The following is an 18,342-nucleotide window of genomic DNA, read 5'->3' as shown; positions in this document are numbered from 1 at the left end:
TTCCACTTTTACGAGCTGAGATGAAAAAAAAATGCTCTGGTGGAGAATTAGTAAAAGTTGCTTTTCTCTGACTGCAGTTTTCTAAAAGTGGAAGTTTATGTTCTAAGATGTATGTACACATTGCAATTGTGTGTGGAGCTCAAAAGCGTAAAAATCAAAATACATTAAATTTCAACATACATGTTATCCTGCATTCCGGTTGACTGTAGAGAATCTCTAGTCATGTCTATCTGTTTTTGATGCCTCTACAGAATAACTGCCCAGCATCCTCTGCCCAACCAATCAGAATGTAGGAAAATCTACAGATATGACGGAATCTACTGTGAATCTACCTACCAGAAGTATGTTGAAATCTTTGTGAGTCTTCCTTCTGGCTCGTGCATCAGTGCGTGTGGTTGCCAACTATTCAAAAATATCCTTGTATTGAAACCTTATTTTTATCTTAGTAGGGGGAAAAAGAACCCCAAACCAGACAAAATGAAAACAACCAAAAATTTTGCCTCTGAAATCAAGACAGAAAAAAACAAACAAACCATGTTTATTCTTTTGAAATTGTGGTCTAAAAGTTTTTTTTAAATGACTGTATTAAAGCTCTTAGGTAAGCTTCTTTATATTGCAATAAACAAGTACTTATATGCAAGGAAATCTCGGCAAAATACATTGCACAGGTGCTACGCATCTTAGGGATTTGAAAGGTGTGTTATGTATAAATTAGCTGTCACTTTTTTTCAATCCTGTAATGGAATGATGAGTTGTAATTTGCATAATCCTTTAAGAAGTCAAATTATACTGTCATGTAGCAGACTTAACATGCTAGCTAAGATTTCAGAGCTTTGCAGCTAATTACTATGTACCTTACAGGACAGTTAAATTGAAGTTGAGTCCTCTGTCTTTGCTGCCATTTGCTTTGTCCATTACTTAACAGAATCTACACTTTTGGTAAAAAGGTGTTGTTACTATCACTGAAGTAAACACTGTGTTCTGGCAAGGAAATAGCATTTTAATGTATCATAACTTGACTTGTATTGCTTTTGCTAAGAAGAAAGTTGCATCTTTTTAAACAACAGTCCAATTGTAGTCTTCCAAAAAAAAAAAAAGAAAGAAAGAAAAGAGGATAGAAATGTATGCTTTCCAGAAAAGTTATGGAATATTAAGCAAAGCAACATACACCTTTAGTTAAATTCCCCTACATAAAATACAAGTAGTATAAACACAATTCCACTAGAGGCATTGATCTTTCTGTATGTACTTTGCAAATATACTTTGGTGTGTGTTTTCTTCATACTCTTAACTTCTTTTGCAGTAGAGTGTCATTTTTGAAAAAAAAAATGCCCTTTTTTTCCTTAAAAATTCTTTTGCATCCAACCTGGTGAGTTCTACTTTCACTTACTCCTCTAATTGGTTGTAGAGCGTTTTCTTTCATGATTTCCGTTTAAAAAATGACCAGGAAATTCTGGTGGCTATGATGGCTCCTCTCTGAAATGGACACAGAATGGATCCTGGATGGGACTGGGACTGTTCCCTGCCTCGCAGGGTTTAGTTGATGGTTGTAAGATTGTGTATTTAGTAAGCACTTACCTCTGGCTGTGGGTCTTCATATTGTGTTGCCTAGATAACACTATTCTCTTCATCAGATCTGATGCAATTACAATGCCAAAATTGTATCTGATTATTTCTTTTAAAAAAAATCTCTGAATCATTTATTATGACTCTTGATGGCCAGATTTCTGTAATTTGTTAGTGATTTTGTGGTTTTGTTGTGATTCATGGATACTTGGAAGTAACCTTTTGTTGTATAAGAAGGGGATCCTTAAAGAATCACATTAAAGCAGCAGTTGATTGTTGACCATCCAAAGAAATGGCTCCCAACAGTCAACTGTTGTTCATTTGTAATTAAGCCAGTTTCAGGTGTTTGAAATTACTTTCTTTTAGATGTGGAGGTTTGTCACTTTGAAGTCAGGAGCCTGGGTGGGGCCACCAGGAATTTGGCCCTTGATAGCAAGGTTTCTCTTTGAACCATAGAAATCTTCTCAAGGGTTTTCTTTTTAAAGAATCAGTATTATTTGTAGTCAAGGTAGACACAGTAGGCAGCACAGCTGTGACTGCCAGGGAAAGTCACTAGGGGGATATTCATAACAAGGAAATATTGGCAAATAAATGATGAAGAAGGGGAGGAAATCCCCAAGATGTTAAATTGGAGCACTGTCACTGAGATGATTAATGGTGTTGTGTATTTTAGTGAAGATGCTTATCTGAATTGTCTTGAAACTATAGTGTACATTTAATAGCACCTATAAAAGAGCGTGTGGTGTGCAAGCACATTGAAGAGAAAAGGCCGTGGATTCAGACTTTCTTTTCCTGAGTGAGTATTTTCTCCAACTAAGTCTTTGGCTTTTGCTTATGAGAAAGCTGGTGTTAATGTGTATTATATAGAGTATGTTCATTCTTTAGCATACGTTTAATGTTTATAGACATTTAAATAGCTCACTTCCCTAGAAAATTGAAGATGATCTGGAAGAAACATGTTTTCTTTTTTGTTTTGTTTTGTTTTGTTTTTGTTTCTTAAATACCACTCTTGAGGGGTGAATAGTGTCAATTATAGGGGGAAAAATGATCACTGCAATCCAGACTTCCTGGGCAAACAGTCAGGATCCCAGCACCACAGCAAGTAAAGGACTAAACTTTCCTTTTTGGAAATTATGGCATTGGCATAATTTTTTAAACAATGTCTCAATTAATTTTTGGCAAAGGGGTAGCTGTCTAGAAAGTTCCTTTAGTTTTTAATGTCAGGCAGTAAATATCTTGATTTTTGTGGCATGAATGATCAATTTCCCGGAGGGATTATTTATCAGCAATAGCATGTGCATATTTTGGACAAGTTACTTAACCTCCTTGGGTCTTAGTAATTACTACTTGATATAGGAATACAGACTAATGATATTTAATCCTATCTTCAAGGAGCTTATTGTCTATTACAGCAGCATTTTCAAACTTTGGGTTGTTACCGAAATGGGGGATATGAATCCAATTTAGTGGATCAAGATCAGACATTTACAAATGAAATAGAAGAGAATAGAAAATTTTGATGCATTACACTTAGTGTGCGTAATTTTGTGAGGCATTTGTTTTAGTTTTATCTATTTGTATAGGTATATAACGTGCTGCACATATATGTGTGTGCTGGCTGGATCATAAGAAAAATGTGTTTCTTTTTGTGCTTCACATCCAAAAAAAGAATGAAACAGAGCCAGGTAGGTAAATACATAAACATAACAATGCATGGGCATTAGGCTATGTGTTCAGAGTACAGTGGATTGTAAAGAAAGAAGTGGTGAGCTCTGTGGAAGGGCTTCAGGGATGAAGGTGCCATTACTATCTGGTCTCTCATATTTGGTGATGTGCTGGGGACAAGTGGGATATGTTTGTGGGAGGCAGTCACACCCCTTTGGACTATGTGATTGATGACTTCATGTTAGTAACTTGCAAGTGGAAAAAGCATTCCCTTTGGAAACTGAACATTGCTGCAAATCAGGGAGCCTCCCACCCCAAGCTGGTTATTCAGCATTTACCTACCTGTCACTGCTCATACTCCTTTCAACTATACTTCTATGGCTTTCTATTATTGTGGATTGTCTTACACTTAAAACATTATACATTGGATTTAGATCTTATTGGGAATTATTAAAACATTTAGACAATCATTTCAATAAAATTGAAAATTAAAAATAACCCAGTAATATAAACCTGATTACTTTAAAATGTCTGTAATTTATTACTTTAAAATAGTGATAATAGTTACCCTAATTCTTACATTAGATGTTTATGATACTTCTATTTTAAAACTTCAGATTGTAATTAGTGATGCTAAGTTCTTTGGCAAAAGGTAGAAATACATACTTTTTAAAAATACTAATTATATCGTAAAAATTTTACAAACTTTAATGTTTTATGTTAAGTGATCATTTTGGTTAAAAAACACTTTTACGTCTCAGGTGCTTCTGTTCCTTTTCAGCTGTCTTTTATAATTTATGATAGTATCTGTTTTTAGAAAACTTACCTCTAAAGTAGTGAATTTAATTGGAAGATGCCAAAGTTTTTTTTCCAAATTGTCAAACTTGTTTCTCTTTGGTTTTTAAAAATTAAAGTAAAAGCAATATAGAGAGTCTGAAAAAGGAGAAAAGATACCATCCTCCATAATAATTATAATTTTGAACTTCATTTTTAAAGAAAGGCAGGAAACTATGTGATGAGTCAGAGGAAAGGGAACATTCGTGGATGTGAGGGGGCATTGCCATAGTAACTCTATAGGAAATCACCTGTGTTAAGAGTATTTGATAGTGAGGAACGTTCACTAGGAAGGAATCAACTGAGCAAGGACTCAGCCTCAGAGTTTCAATTCAGCCAAATAGTTGGATACTGTCATAGAAGGATTGAGGAAGAGGTGATTGTTCTTCACGAACAATCATGTCACTTATAGAAAACACTGGGTGAGTCTGAGGAGGGTGAAACTTTGATTACTAACATATGCTGAGCATACAAGCAAACCTCAAAAAGTTCATGACGAAAGTGGCATTTGAAGTACACGTTTATTTCAGCGCACACACACACACACACACACACACGCACAAAACAGAAACCCATGCATAGCCATTTCTAATACATATTTTCCATGAACATTCTTAAGACTTCTCACATGCGATGCCATTGCAGAAGACACTACAGAACTGATTTAAACAAAGGGGTTTCATCCAAGGTTGCTGGTCTCAAAGCATAGCTGAGATCAAGAAGCCCTGATTGAGAAGATGCTTGTAATTGGCTTAGTTGTCACCTAAAGCAGAGGAAACCATTGGCAAAATTGTAAGGTTTGTCATGGTTTAGCTATCTTGTTCATCTCAAGCCCCTTTGCTTTCTCCGTAAAATTCATTCTACCTTGTTACCTGGTTAGTGTTTCAAACCTGGGCCTTGAGCCTGTGGGGCATTATTGTCTGTACCCCTCTTTGCACATCAGGTGTTGTTAACTGATAGTGTTAGTCTTCTCAGGACCATTTGCATTTTAATAAGCAACTCCAGGTGAATGAATTCATAAAAAAAAGTTCTCCAATAGAATAATTTCAGACACCGTGACAGGGTTTGGGGAAATTAATTTGGGACTGGAGGGAAGTGGAGTTTCTTTTTTCCTTAAACAACAAACCCAGAATGTGGTACCCTTCTGCTCTTAGTGTAAAGTCTAGCCTTGGCCGAGAAGTATGGCTTTGGGAATGGGAAGGTTCAGACTTGAAAGGAGAAAGAAATTCATAAGGTCCAGGGAAGAGAAAAGGAGAGTGAGTGAAGGAAGGAACAACCTCAGCAGTCTTTCTCATTGTGTTGTGCCAGACAGAGTGCTAGCCATTTCTTGTGTTATTCCAATTAAGGAGAAAAAGACAGGCTCCTTGTCAGGCAGTCTGCTGGGGGTTTGTTGGTCACCTAATGCAGAAGGGGAGGGAAAGGTCAAGGAGGCTCCTTTGGCAGCAGCAAATTATTTTGCTGGTTGTTTAACCTGATTGATTGATTGCTATTATATAGTCATCTTCTCCCAACATTAGAATAATTTATGCCAGTTGTGTTTGGATCAGTAAATAACAAAGAATCGAGACAAGAGCTAGAAATATACAGTGAAATTCATAAAGAGTCCTCATAGAATCTGCTGTATTAAACAGACATTGAATTTTGTACCAAGAACTGCTTTAAGCCTGTCAAAGTGTATTATTTAGGGTTTAGTGTAGGCTAGCTTCAAAATTAATTTTGGGCCAGCAGTTGATGTGGTGGTTAAGGTGCTGGACTCCCACATGACCAACTGTGGTTCAAGTTCTGGACCAGATGGCTTGAAAATCACACCGGGCATGTGTGTGTGTGTGTGTGTGTGTGTGTGTGTGTGTGTACTCCAAATCCCAAGAGGAGAAGGGATTATGGTGTGACCATCCTGGGGCAGGGGGATTATTTCTCACTTTCTCTCTCTTTTCTCTGGTGAGCGCACATGCCCTGTGGCAAAAACCTAAAAAAACAAAACAAAACAAAACAAAACTAAAAAAACAAACCAAAAAACAACAGCCAATTTATTTGTTAACAACTAATTTATTTGTTAACAAATATATTTTAATCATCACTCAGGGGTCAGGTACTATTCTAGTTGATTTAAATATTTTATGTAGAGGGGATTAAGAAGACCTTTGCCCTTCAGAACCCAAGAAGTCTGAGTTATCAGCAAGTAATAAGGGCTCTGCATGACAGATGTTTTAAAAGAGAAAAGCACCACTGACAAATGTAGCACTGCAAAGGTTTTTTTTTTTAATTATTTATTTCCTTTTATTCATTCATTCATTTTATTTTGATTTGACCAGAGAGAGACACAGAGAGAAAGAGAAGGAAAGTGAGAAAGCAAGCCACCAGGTCCAGGACTTGAACCGTGGTCAGTCATGTGGGAGTGTCCAGTGTCTTAACCATCATGCCACCTGCTGGTCCCAAGGGGTTGTTTTTAATAGTCCAAAGTGGGTCCTGAGGGCTTCATGGTGGGAAAGATATCTGAGCTTGGGGAGGGGTACCTGGGGGAGTGATTTGAGCTAATAAACATTTTTATTGTAGTAAACTGCAGATGGCTCAAGGCAGAAGAGGAGGGCCAGGGAATGGGAATAGGATGTGAGGTTGGAGAGGCAGTGACTTCATACCCAAGAGGACTGCCATCGTGTGAGAGCCCCTGGAGGAGTTTTCAGTGGAGGGAGAGTGTGACACAGAGTGCATGTTAGAGAATTCCTCAGGAGGTAGGTTAAACCGGAAGTGGGAAACCTGCCATGGGAGTGGCCCTCAGCTTTAGCTTCCTTCTGCCACACTACTTGTGTAGTGTGTTTTACCAAGAAGAATGTGAAATTGTGCTGTGTGTTTGAAGTTTATTCTTGTTTTTAAGTTTATTTATTTATTCTGAGAGAGAAAGAGGAAAATAGCACTCCCAATAGGGTCTGGTTACCACAATCTACCTACTTAGCCCCAGATCATGGGCATGAAAATGCCCAGTGTTGTCCAGGAGCTCTCTGGACACAAGTCGGAAACCTTCCCATGCAGGTCAGCCTTGCAGAACATCACATCTTACCATTGTGTCACCATCTGGTCCCTGAAGTTATTTTTGATTTATAAAGATCTTGGAGAACTTTCCCAATATGAAATCCAGTTCACAACCTGTCTACACATTCATGGCTTTCCCTGGCTTGAGGTGTTCCCTGTGTGCCTTCCTCCTCAGAGCCCATTTATAATTCAGGATAAATCAATGCCAGAGAGTCAAAATGGATAGGCAAAGGCAACATGATTGAGAATGAGAGAATAGTAATTGGCTTCACCACAGTGTATAGTTTTACTAGAGAAGTGACTACCTACATTTAAAAAATAATTGGTTAGTGACATACCTGCAGTATGTCTGAGAACTCTTGAAACTTGAGAACAGAAAGTAAAGGTCCAGGTTAGAGGAATAGTGCCACAATGAACCTTTTGTAGACAGACCATTGACCTAATATGTTCAAAATCACTCACAGGTGGTTTCAGAGAAAGGCAGAGATACTAATGTGCTTGTGCCCAGATGTTAAAAATAATACAACACACTTACACATAAACTATGGCTTTAATAAATTCTCCTTACCTTATGAATAATTTGTTGTCTCTTGAGTTTATAAATGTGTCTTTGGCGAATCTTTGGACTTAGTGTATGCACTAGAGTGGAAAAACTATATTCTTTGACTGTGAACAACCTATTTTATGACATCCATAAGTCTGTGCAGTACTTTTCATCATTGTTAAAGGTGGCTGAACTTCATGGATATGGATCTAGACTTGATCCTAGCCCTACAATTATCCATTAGATGTGGTTAAGTCCGCTTCTGTTTCTCATGTCTATGTAGATAAAAATAAGTATCTCCTAAATGGTTTTGAGGATCAATGTGATGATAAAGATGATAATAACTAACATTACTGGTCTTTTACCAGATGCTGGTGTCAGGCATTGGGCTAATGGCTTAACATATATTAAAAAATAATTCTTTACAATAAAATTATGTATTAGGTGCAATAATGACCTCTGTTTTAGAGAGGTTTACAGAGATGAAGAAACTCTCAATGTTAAGAAGGTTGGATGTGGTAGAATTTGGATTAGCATGTCCAAAATATGGCCCACTACACAAATTTACCATCTACTTCCTTCTGCTCATGTTTGTAAATAAAGTTTTACTGGAACACAGACAAATCCATTCATTTATGTAATAGTCTAGCACTTTTCTGCTACAAGGGCGTAGTTGAGTACTGGGAACAGAGACCACATGACCCACAAGCCTCAAATATTTATAATGCAGCCATCTATAGAAAAAAATGTGCTGACCTGAGGCTCTCTGATGTCAGAGCTTAAGGTCTAAACCACAGAAACACTTATCATGGTGCTTGTCAGTAAGTATGAACTAAATAAACACTACTTTGTTATTCATCTAACTTAGAGTATACTGTTTACTTCATAGAGCTCTTGTCTGCAAAATGGAATTAATATGCATTCATCCTCCAACAAGATAAGCTATTATATAGCTATGGAGATGTTGAAGAATTTAAAGTTCCTGAAAGAACACATTCTAAACTGTGTGTGACACCTGTTATTCGTTAGTATGTTTTATGTAATGAGAAAAAATCCATTTTCATTTCTGTCAAGACAGAGTACTCCATTAAAGGTGATACTTGTGAATTTTAGTAAATATATGTTAAATTTTATACACCAGAAAACTTCATATTTTAGGAAATTAAAACATATTCCTCCTTTTGAAAAATACATAAAATATTTTGAGAAAATGCCATTTAAAGTATTATGATCCATATTGTTTAAAAATATGTGTAAGCATTGTGTTTATAATAGAAAAAGAAAATATGTACCAGGATTTATTTCTTTTAATGAAAAAATAAATAACAAACCTCCTTTAATAGAACCGTGGACAACAAAGAGATGAGATAATGGTTTCAAGTTTACTCGGAACTTTTATTCCCATGTCTCTTTCTGTTTCAGGGAATTTCTTTTCTTTGCTCGGTGCATGGCCTTGAATTTGTGTAATCTTGGTGCTTACAGAGCAGCATCTGGTGGGTCCTCGTTGAGGAATGTTTTTGGAATTTCTTTTTGATAGGCCCAATGTCATGGCTCAGGGTTGGGAAAATGGTGGTTTCCTAAATTAGTTATTTCATGACATTTTATCTTCTGCTCTTGTAATAGATCATTTTGAATAGAGATGCAATGCATTTTCATTCTAAAACATTTAGAAAATGCAGGTAAACATAAAGAAAAATCATCAATGTCATTTGTATTAAGTAGTCATTGGTGTTTGGTGTTCACCCCTATAGTCTTAAATATAATTGTGTGTGTTTTTATACGTTACCTTTTATAGTGGTTTTTGTGACTCTTTCCATAAATATTTTAGTTGGGCAGTTGTAGGGCTCTGTGTTCTGCCTTGTATTTGAGCAACTTACTTAGGAAGAACTGGAAGCTATCGGGTCAATTTCCACTAAGAACTGTGTTCTGCAGAGATTTCCTTTCTGACATGACACATTTTTTTTTTTTCTCTGATGTAGTTTGTATCTACTTTCTGGAATTTTATCACTAATTTTTGTTAAGGGAATTGAAATTCAAACAAGAGAATTTAAATTCCTCTAGCCAGAACTAGTAATGTACAGTTCAGATTTTCAGCAGAAAATTTCTTCTCTACCACCTCAATATTTATTTCTATTTAGAGATAGTACCACATCATTTAAATGTGGAAATAGTTTGGAAGTTACAGGATAATGCTAATGGTGAGAAAGGTGTGTGGGTTAAAGAAACACATGACATCTTAGATCAGAATATGTACATGTGTGCGAAGTCATTGTTAAGCGATTAGATGGAATCTTCTGGCTGGTTTACAAACTCATTCTTTCACATGCCACGTCTGCTGTATCCTTCTCTAGGTTGCTTAAAAGGAGAATTCTATTTACTGTGTTCAGCATAGAGATGTTTAGATCTAGTTCTCAAAGCAGAAAGAGGGCTGGGTCCTTTGAGGATTTTGGTTCAATGACCAACATGTAAAGAAACATTCTTGGTCTATTTTCCATTGGCAAACTTGAGACCTTTGTGATTCTCGTGTCAGTGTGTGAATTCTTTGGAACTGGGTGCTTGAAATGTATGTGGTTAAATAGACTATTACTGTATCTTATTAAAAGCCTAATTTTCCTCCCTCTCCCTCAATCCAGTTTTAAAAGATCCGTGGGCTTCACTCTTCGCTTATTCTCACATGTTACTGATGAAGAAAGGCCTGTGTCTCTTACTACTAATTCTTACCATTTTGTTCCAATCAGCACAAGTTTGCATAACAGCATTGCTTTCCTGACGGTTGCCTGTTGGGATGCTCACAGTGAATAACAGCCAGCTCCATGGCTTGGCCTTGAAACAGGAGGTACCTGACCTTTTTGATGATTCTTCTCCTGGCTTCCTCTCTCTACTAACAAAATTGCCATAGGAGTGAAATTGAGTTAGCATAGCTCCATTGGACACAAAGCCTCCTGTCCTGTGTGCCTTCAGTGCCATCCAGATCTGCTGGTGAAGAACACATTTTACAGTCATTGTGGGGGATCTTTGCTCACTTCCAGGGGAAACCACATGCTTTCCTAGGGACTGCCTAACTGCTGGATGGCTTGCAAGGGGAGAATAAGGAGCAGCAGCTCTGATTTTCATCCCCTGGAAACATTCATCAGATGTCTTAAGTCTTAAATTAGTGTCAGTGAAAGTGGTGGTGGTCATGTCACTGTGTTTTTAAAAGGAGAGCTTTGGAGACATATCTATTGGGGATGAGGGTGGAGGGTAGGGAGTATCCCTGAGGTCTTGTAAAAGTCAGGATCAATTGATAGTAAGATTGTTTATCCACTTTTCTGAATGTTGCTTGCCTAGAGCTAGTAACAATTTATATGGTGCTAGTAGGGATAAAAAAATGTTGATTTTTAAAATTTTTATTATTTTTTTTTCTTTTATCATGGTACTTGTGAAATACCTAAGGAATGAGAAGATAAGAAAAGTAAACTTACGGGCCAGCAGATTTTAAGCAGAGTTTATTTTTACAAGGGTCTGGTGGCAAGTTTGCAGCACTATTACCTTCACTGGGTTTGTTCAGAAGTTTGCAGGACACATATTTTCTATGGTATGGAGTGTCCTTAGAATGTAAGGTTCTGAGATGTAGGGGGAAATGAATACAGTTGCATTTATTCTGCCATCAAAAGGAAACAGTCTCTAATGCCAAGGCCTTTCATCGCAAGGCTAGGTTGATCCTTCTCAGTACGTCAGAAGCTTTAACTCTGGACAGTGATGTTATATTTCAGATTCAGTGTTCCTACTTCGGTGTTGGCTGTTTTTTCATATGCTGCAGTATAAATGAGGCTGAAATAGGCTGTAGTGATTGACGAGACTCAAGTCAGAAGAAAAGGAGCATGTCCAAGTATGGTGTTTATGGTCTTCATGCATTATCGTAATTGACCCAAACAACCAAATTTGTAGTATGTAGTATTATTCTAATTTTGTCCTCAAGAAAAGGAGGCTCAGAGAGGTTAGGGAAGTTGCTTAGTTCTCACAGCAGATAAGGTGCAATCTGGTAACTATTCATTGGAGGCTAAGTCAGGTCTGCCTGGCCTTCATAGTTCAACCCCTTTCTGTTATTTGCTAATGTCCCTTGGAAAAGGATGATACTTTACCTAAATAATAATAATAATCCATTATCTAAGGATGGTCTATTGAAATCTGTTTCCTCAAGAGAGTAAGACCTCCAAGGAACGTAATAGCCATACATACAGAGGAGGGAGGTTTGTTATATTTGAATATTAGTTATTTAAAGAACACATAAGTCAGTATCCTTTGTGTTAAGTTGTATACTCTCCCGTGTGTGCCAGTTAGGTCTTCTCCTTGGAAACCTCACCTTTTATTTCAAGCCCTACCTCTTTTCTTTCTTTTTTTTTCTTCTTCTTTTTTTTTTGGAGGGGTTTTCTTTTGTTGTAGGGCGTGCGCTCGCCAGAAAGACAGGGAGAGACAGAGAGACAGAAAATGAAAAATCACCCCCCAGAGGGGATGGCCACTCTGCAATCCCTTCTCCTCCATTCTCCTCTCGGGATCTTGGGCATGTACGCACATGCACCTGGTGTGAGTTTAAGCCACCGGGTCCAGGACTCGAACCGCAGTTGACTACATGGGAGTTCAGTGACATAGCCATTACGCTCACTACTGGTCCCTAAGCCCTACCTCTTTTCACACTCTACTATATTTTAAAACTCCTTGGCATTTCTGTGTGTTCCACTTTTCACCAACCTCCACATGTAGTGAACAGCAAGTGGGCCAGCACTTCCATGGACTCAGAGCAGCCTAGCGAGCTATGTTTTGTCTGGTTTATGTGAAAGAAAACCAAAACAGACCCTTAAATCGTAGAGATGAAGCGATAAGAAAATCTCGCTGACCTGTACATCAAGACCATTCTCATCTTCAGTTTAGGACTCTCTCCAAGACAATGCAGCCATCCCCCCAAAATAGAACTCAGCATCTTTCCCAGAAATAGCTTCTCCTACCTTATACTTCTCTTGCTTTATCTTCATTTTTATAGTCATCAGGCTCATTCTTGGAATAGTTTTTCATTCTGCCTTTCTTTTATTTCAGATTTCCTGTTTGTAGCATGCTTTTTAAAAAAATATTCCCCCCATTCAAGCTATTATGTCATGCCTAGATTGTTGCAGTGCAGTCTTCTAATTAGTCTTATCTCCCATTTCATTCAATTTGATCTAGATGAATAAATACTTGAGTCCTACTATATGAAAAGTATCATGCTAGAAAATATTTTAAAATTTCCTTTATGTGCTGTCTTATAAATAGTTGCTAGATTAAAATGTAGTTTTGAACATATTCCTCTGCTCAAAGTCATCGATTGCTCATTTTGACTGCATGAGAGTATAATCTTAGCTTAGTGTATAAAACTCACCAGTTTTTCCCTAAGATCCCTTTCAGCCTCTCCCCTCTCCCAGGCAGGGGAGAGGCATGTGTCACCATAGGCTCTTTGCTCTGTTCACAAAACATGGCCTCTTGGGACCAGCAGTTGGCGTAATGGCTATGTCGCTGGACTCCCATGTATCGACCATGGTTCGAGGCTCAGACCCAGTGACTTAAACTCAGGCTGGGTGTGTGTGCGTGCGTGCGTGCGTGCCCAAGATCCCAAGAAGAGAATGGAGGAAAAGGGATTGCGGCATGGCCATCCTCCCTTGGGGATGATTTCTTGCTTTTTGTCTCTGTCTCTCTCTGTCTTTTTGGCAAGCGCATGCGCCCTATAGCAAAAACCTCTAAAAGAAAACCCAACTGCCCCCCCAAAAAAAGCAAACTCCAAAAAACATGGCCTCTTACTCCTCACTTTTGCTCCCCTGCGAAGTCTTTCTGACCCAATTTTATCCATGATGGTTTCTTTCTTTTCTTCATTGAACATATTAATTGGATACCTTCTAAAAGCAAGAATTATTATTCAGGATATATGAGTAAATAAGACCAAAATCTTTGTCCATGAAGTTAGATGATAATAGAAATAGGCAGTACACATTATTAAAAATGAAAGAAATCAAGGACCATTTGATGGTATGGTGGATAAGGCTCTGGATTTCAATATGTGCGACCACAGTTTGAGTCCTGGTCTTGGTGAGTTGAGAATCATGCCGGTGTGTGCATGTCTGTGCCCAATACCACAGGAGGAGAATGGAAGAGAAGGGGTTGTGGCATACCCATCCTCCCTTTGGGGGGGGGGTGATTTCTCACTTTTTCTCTCTGTCTCTGTCTATGTCACCTAGTGAGTGCACGTGTCCTTTAGCAAAACGTTTAAAAAAGAAAAGAAAAGAAAAGAAAAAAAAGAAAAGAAAAACTTAAAAAATGAAGGAAATCAGGACCAGCAGGTGGTATTATGGTTTAAGGGCCCTGGACTCACACAGTGGAATGTGATTCAAGTCTTGAACCTGGTGACTTCCCTTCTTACTTTCTCTTTCTCTCTGTCCCTCTTTGGTCAAATGAAAATAAATAAATTAATTAAATTAAACAATTATTTTTAAAAATGAAGGAAATAATATAATCTGGTAGGTGGCAGGCAGTGCTATGGAACAAAAAGATAAAAGATTAAGAAAGAAGTAGGAGTGCTGCAGTGAAGGTGGCTCAGTTGTGGCTTCAAGTAGATGAGGCCCCATTAAGGAAAATGACATCTGAGCAATGACTAAGGAATTGAGGGAAGTAGATACCCAGATAGCTAGGGGAATATTCTATGTAGAATCAATAACCCGTACAAAGGCTCTGAAGCTGGAGAGGTGTTCAGAGCATGGGGAGGCCAGTGTGGTGGGATTTGAGTGAGTGAGGAGGAGAGCAGCAGCAGGCTGGTGGGAGAAATAAGTGGACCTAGCATAAAGGATGCTGGCTGGCCGGACAAGGCCTTGGGTCTTACTCCACTTGAGATGAGGCCTTGGAGGACCTTAAGTTGAGAATACTCCTTAAGGAGTAATGAGATGATCTTACATTTTTGGATCAGCCTGGCTGCTAGCTGAGTACATGCTTCAGGGGGACAAGGGTGGAAGCCAGGGCCTAGGCTGGAGGCTCTTACCATAATCAAAGTGGTTCACACCCAGAGTGTGGAAGTGGAGGTGGTGAGAAGAATTTGAATTCTGATCTATTTTGAATGAAGAGCCAAAGGGTTTTCTGATGGTTTAGATCAGGGAGGGAATATAAAAGTATAAAAGAGAGAAGCGAAGTCAATATTGAATCCAAGATTAAATCCTAACTTATTATTTACTCTATTACATGTGTGGTGGCACTCAATCTTATATATGCAGATAAATACCTTTCAAAACTCAAACTTGGAGATGAGGAATGCTATAAACTTGTAGAAGTTAAATGGTAAGAAGCTATATATGTGTGTACATACACATGTGTGCATGCTTAATATCTCAAAATCACAAGTTCCTGAGAGATATTTATGCATTTATTCACTTCACAAACTTTTAAATAGTTACTTGTTAAAGGCCAATGATTGTCTTATACCTAAATAGCACAGAATGCAATTGGTGGCTAAGTATGGAGACCGAAGGGAGACTGATGTATGCACATCCTAGTTCCATTGCTTATTTGCTGGGTGATGTTGAAAAGTTACACCCACTTGCTGTTTTCTGCTTTTATCATTTGTCAGATGATGATAATAGGACCTCATTGGGCTTACAATTGGGGTTAAATGTGCTGATACTGTTACACTGTTTAAACTGCTTAGAACACTGGGCATATACTAAGTCCTCATAGTGTTTATCATTCCTAAATTAATGTTCAGAAAATTAGTTAAAAGAGGGCTTAATATTTGGAGTGACTCCCCCCTCCCCACCTTTAACTACTCATGTTCAAAACCTGTGAATATACTTGATTAATATGTGAATAAAGTCTCACAGTAAGCCTTAGTTTCTAGTTGACGATTTAAAAATATCTTAGAGAATTACATTTGATCAATCTACTACCTGCCTCTCTTTGGAGGTGGACATGAAGGCTGGTCAGCAACCCTCTGGGTGCATTTGATTGACAGACTGGCAAACAGCATTTAAATATCTAACACATAAAAAGATCAATGTTTTCTATTTTTTTTAACTTAAAATGTTGAATGTGTATTAAAATGAGAAAAATAATTTTCAGGATAGATATGACTTTCCTAGTACATAAAAGCAAGGAGATCACATCAAGGAGGGAATATTATTTTTTTGCCCAAATACAGGAAATTACTATTTTTCCTTCCATGTTTATATTTTGATACCTATTATCTCCCTCCTCCGTCCTTTTTTTTCCCCTTTCTTTCATATGGTGGTGGTTGTTCCTTTCATCCCTCTTGTTATTAGCTACTTATTTGGCCTCTAAGTCCAGAGAGGAGCAGCGTGTTGCTCCTGTGGAACTCATGCAGACAGCTTTGGTGTCCAAGGTATTTGCAGCTTAATTCTGCTTTCACCATGCCTGGTACTTGGTTGAGGCGCACCTAGGTTGTGTTTGAGCTTAGTATTCCTGATCCCATTCTATATATCCTAGATGGCAATGCAGACAGTGGCTGTCAATGAGTAACAGGTAAATATTGAACAGGGAAGCCCTTTTGATTAACTTTGTGGATCATTATTTGAAGGTAGCATGCAGTCGGAATAGCTCTATCACTCATGATCATAGCACGTGGCACGTGGTCAGAGTGTCGGGCTGCGGCTTGAAAAGCTGAGGCTGCATTCTTTGTTTAGCACATGGGCCTGTATTAGTTACGGCTAGCCACCATATGCATTGTTTAGCACAGTGTGAATGCCAAATATGTAAAACAGTAGAGCATTAAGAATGTTGTATGTAGATTAAATATGTTAAAGTACTTTTATAATGACATTTAAAAGTATATAACAGTTCGAGTGTTCATACCTTTTTATCCAAGTTCAGAAATCTTTTTCTGATAAGGAATTTTGGTAAGTTATGGCAGACTGAGAGTACGTTTTTGGTGTTACTAGTATGTGCAGAAAGGAGTTATTTCAGCCTCTATCCATTTTCTGAGTTTTGAGCTATGCTGACTAATGGATAAAACTTAGCCCCATGAACATGTACCCAGAATGTTCCCTAGTTGAGTTGTTGTTAAGTGACTAATTCAACTACTGAACCTTGAAATAAATTAATGGATTATTGCCATTAGGAACAACATTATCATCCTTATTAATTAGTATTTTTGAGCATCCATCTAAAAATATTCATGGAATTTATTAAAAAAACAGATGGAATTGAATAGAAAGGACAACTTTCTGTTCTCAAGAAACATTTTTAGATCAGCATATACATGGTCATTAAAAGACACTGATAAATTATGGCTAAGGTGGGTATGTGTGTTTTTCGGAGACTGAAATCAGTGGTTAAATACGAAATTCCATAATGTTTTCATAAGCCAAATGCTTTAGAAATCTTCCAGTTGAGATTTTAATCCTGTTGTGCTATTGAAACAATATTTAGAATGCTACATTGTTCAGATTAGTAAAGAAGCAATAACAATAAGCAATTCTGCCTCTTTCTTACCCACATTGTAGAAGAACTGGTAAAAATAAAGGCATTTTATGACACTTCAAATGTATATTTACAGCATTATAAATTTGCTTAATTAGATTGATTAATGCTATTGTTACTGTTTAGAACATAAGACCCACAAAAATTTTAAAATCCACATACAATCTATTGATTGGAGTATTAATCTTGTGTATCACTTAGACCTTAAATTAATATAACCTGACCAGCAGGTGGCATAATGGTTAAGGTGCTGGATTCCCATGTGGGTGACCACAGTTTGAGTTCAGGATCCGGCAGCTTGAAACTCACACTGGATACATGTGTATGTGCGTGTCCAATCCCAAGAGGAGAATGGAGGAGAAGGAATTGTGGCGTGGTCATCCTTTCTAGGGGCGATTTCTCACTTTCTGTCTGTCTCTCCAGCAAGGTCGCAAACCATATTTCAAAACTCTCTCTCAAAAAAGAAAAAAATTTATATAACCTCGTGAAAATGAAAGCTCAAAACAAAAATAATAATTTTATTCTGAACATTATTTGATTAAAAAATAAAATATAAAGTAGTCATGTGAATTAGAGCTATGAATAGCATGTTTCCATCACATTTCTGAAATTATGTCTTTTTAAAAAGTTAAGATTTTAATTTAAGTGAATAATGGAAATTTAATATTCTTGCTCTTTAATTGTAATATTCTGGATTAATTGATGGAAACTATACTTTCTTCCCTCTAGAAAAGAACATGACTTAAAATTTAATTTAGAAAATAATCTTAAATTCATAAAGTTGTATATTAGAATTCACTGTATCAGGGGACCAGCAGTTGGTGTAATGGCTTTGTTGCTGAACTCCCATGTAATTCAGTGCAGTTTGAGTCCCGGACCTGGTGGCTTAAACTCGTGCCAGGCACATGTGCGTGTGTGCCCAAGATCCCAAGAGGAGAATGGAGGAGAAAGGATTGCGGCGTGGCCATCTCCCCTGAGGGGTGATTTCTCACCTTTTGTCTCTCTGTCTCTCTCTGTCTTTCTGGCAAGCACACGCACCCTATCGCAAAAAACTCAAAAAAAATAAAATAAAAAAAGAATTCACTGCATTGCATTTTGAAATTTAGATAAACCTGTAATGTAAACATAAAAAGACATGATAAATCAAAAGCCTAATTTAACAAAAGTGAAATTTTCTTTGTAATAGAAATACACTGAAGCTGATGCTGCTTAAAGAGCAATGTTTG

At 37.5% G+C, this 18,342-nt stretch overlaps 1 protein-coding gene across 1 annotated transcript in view; it reads left to right on the top strand.

The window, feature by feature from the left end:
• Window positions 1–240: 240 nt before the first annotated feature.
• NPAS3 (neuronal PAS domain protein 3) overlaps window positions 241–18,342 on the top strand; it is a gene marked incomplete at its 5' end in the record, with an annotated part of 831,631 nt that continues 813,529 nt past the window's right edge. The window contains one exon of the mRNA XM_027773383.1: window positions 241–341. Within this exon, the coding sequence (XP_027629184.1) occupies window positions 241–341 (101 nt within the window). The remainder of the gene's footprint in view (window positions 342–18,342) is intronic.

Source organism: Tupaia chinensis, unplaced genomic scaffold, assembly GCF_000334495.1.
Source record: "Tupaia chinensis unplaced genomic scaffold, TupChi_1.0 Scaffold000350_1, whole genome shotgun sequence".
Classification (NCBI taxonomy): domain Eukaryota; kingdom Metazoa; phylum Chordata; class Mammalia; order Scandentia; family Tupaiidae; genus Tupaia; species Tupaia belangeri.
Note: the sequence above shows the minus strand (reverse complement) of the source record. Positions and strands in the feature narration are given on the sequence as shown.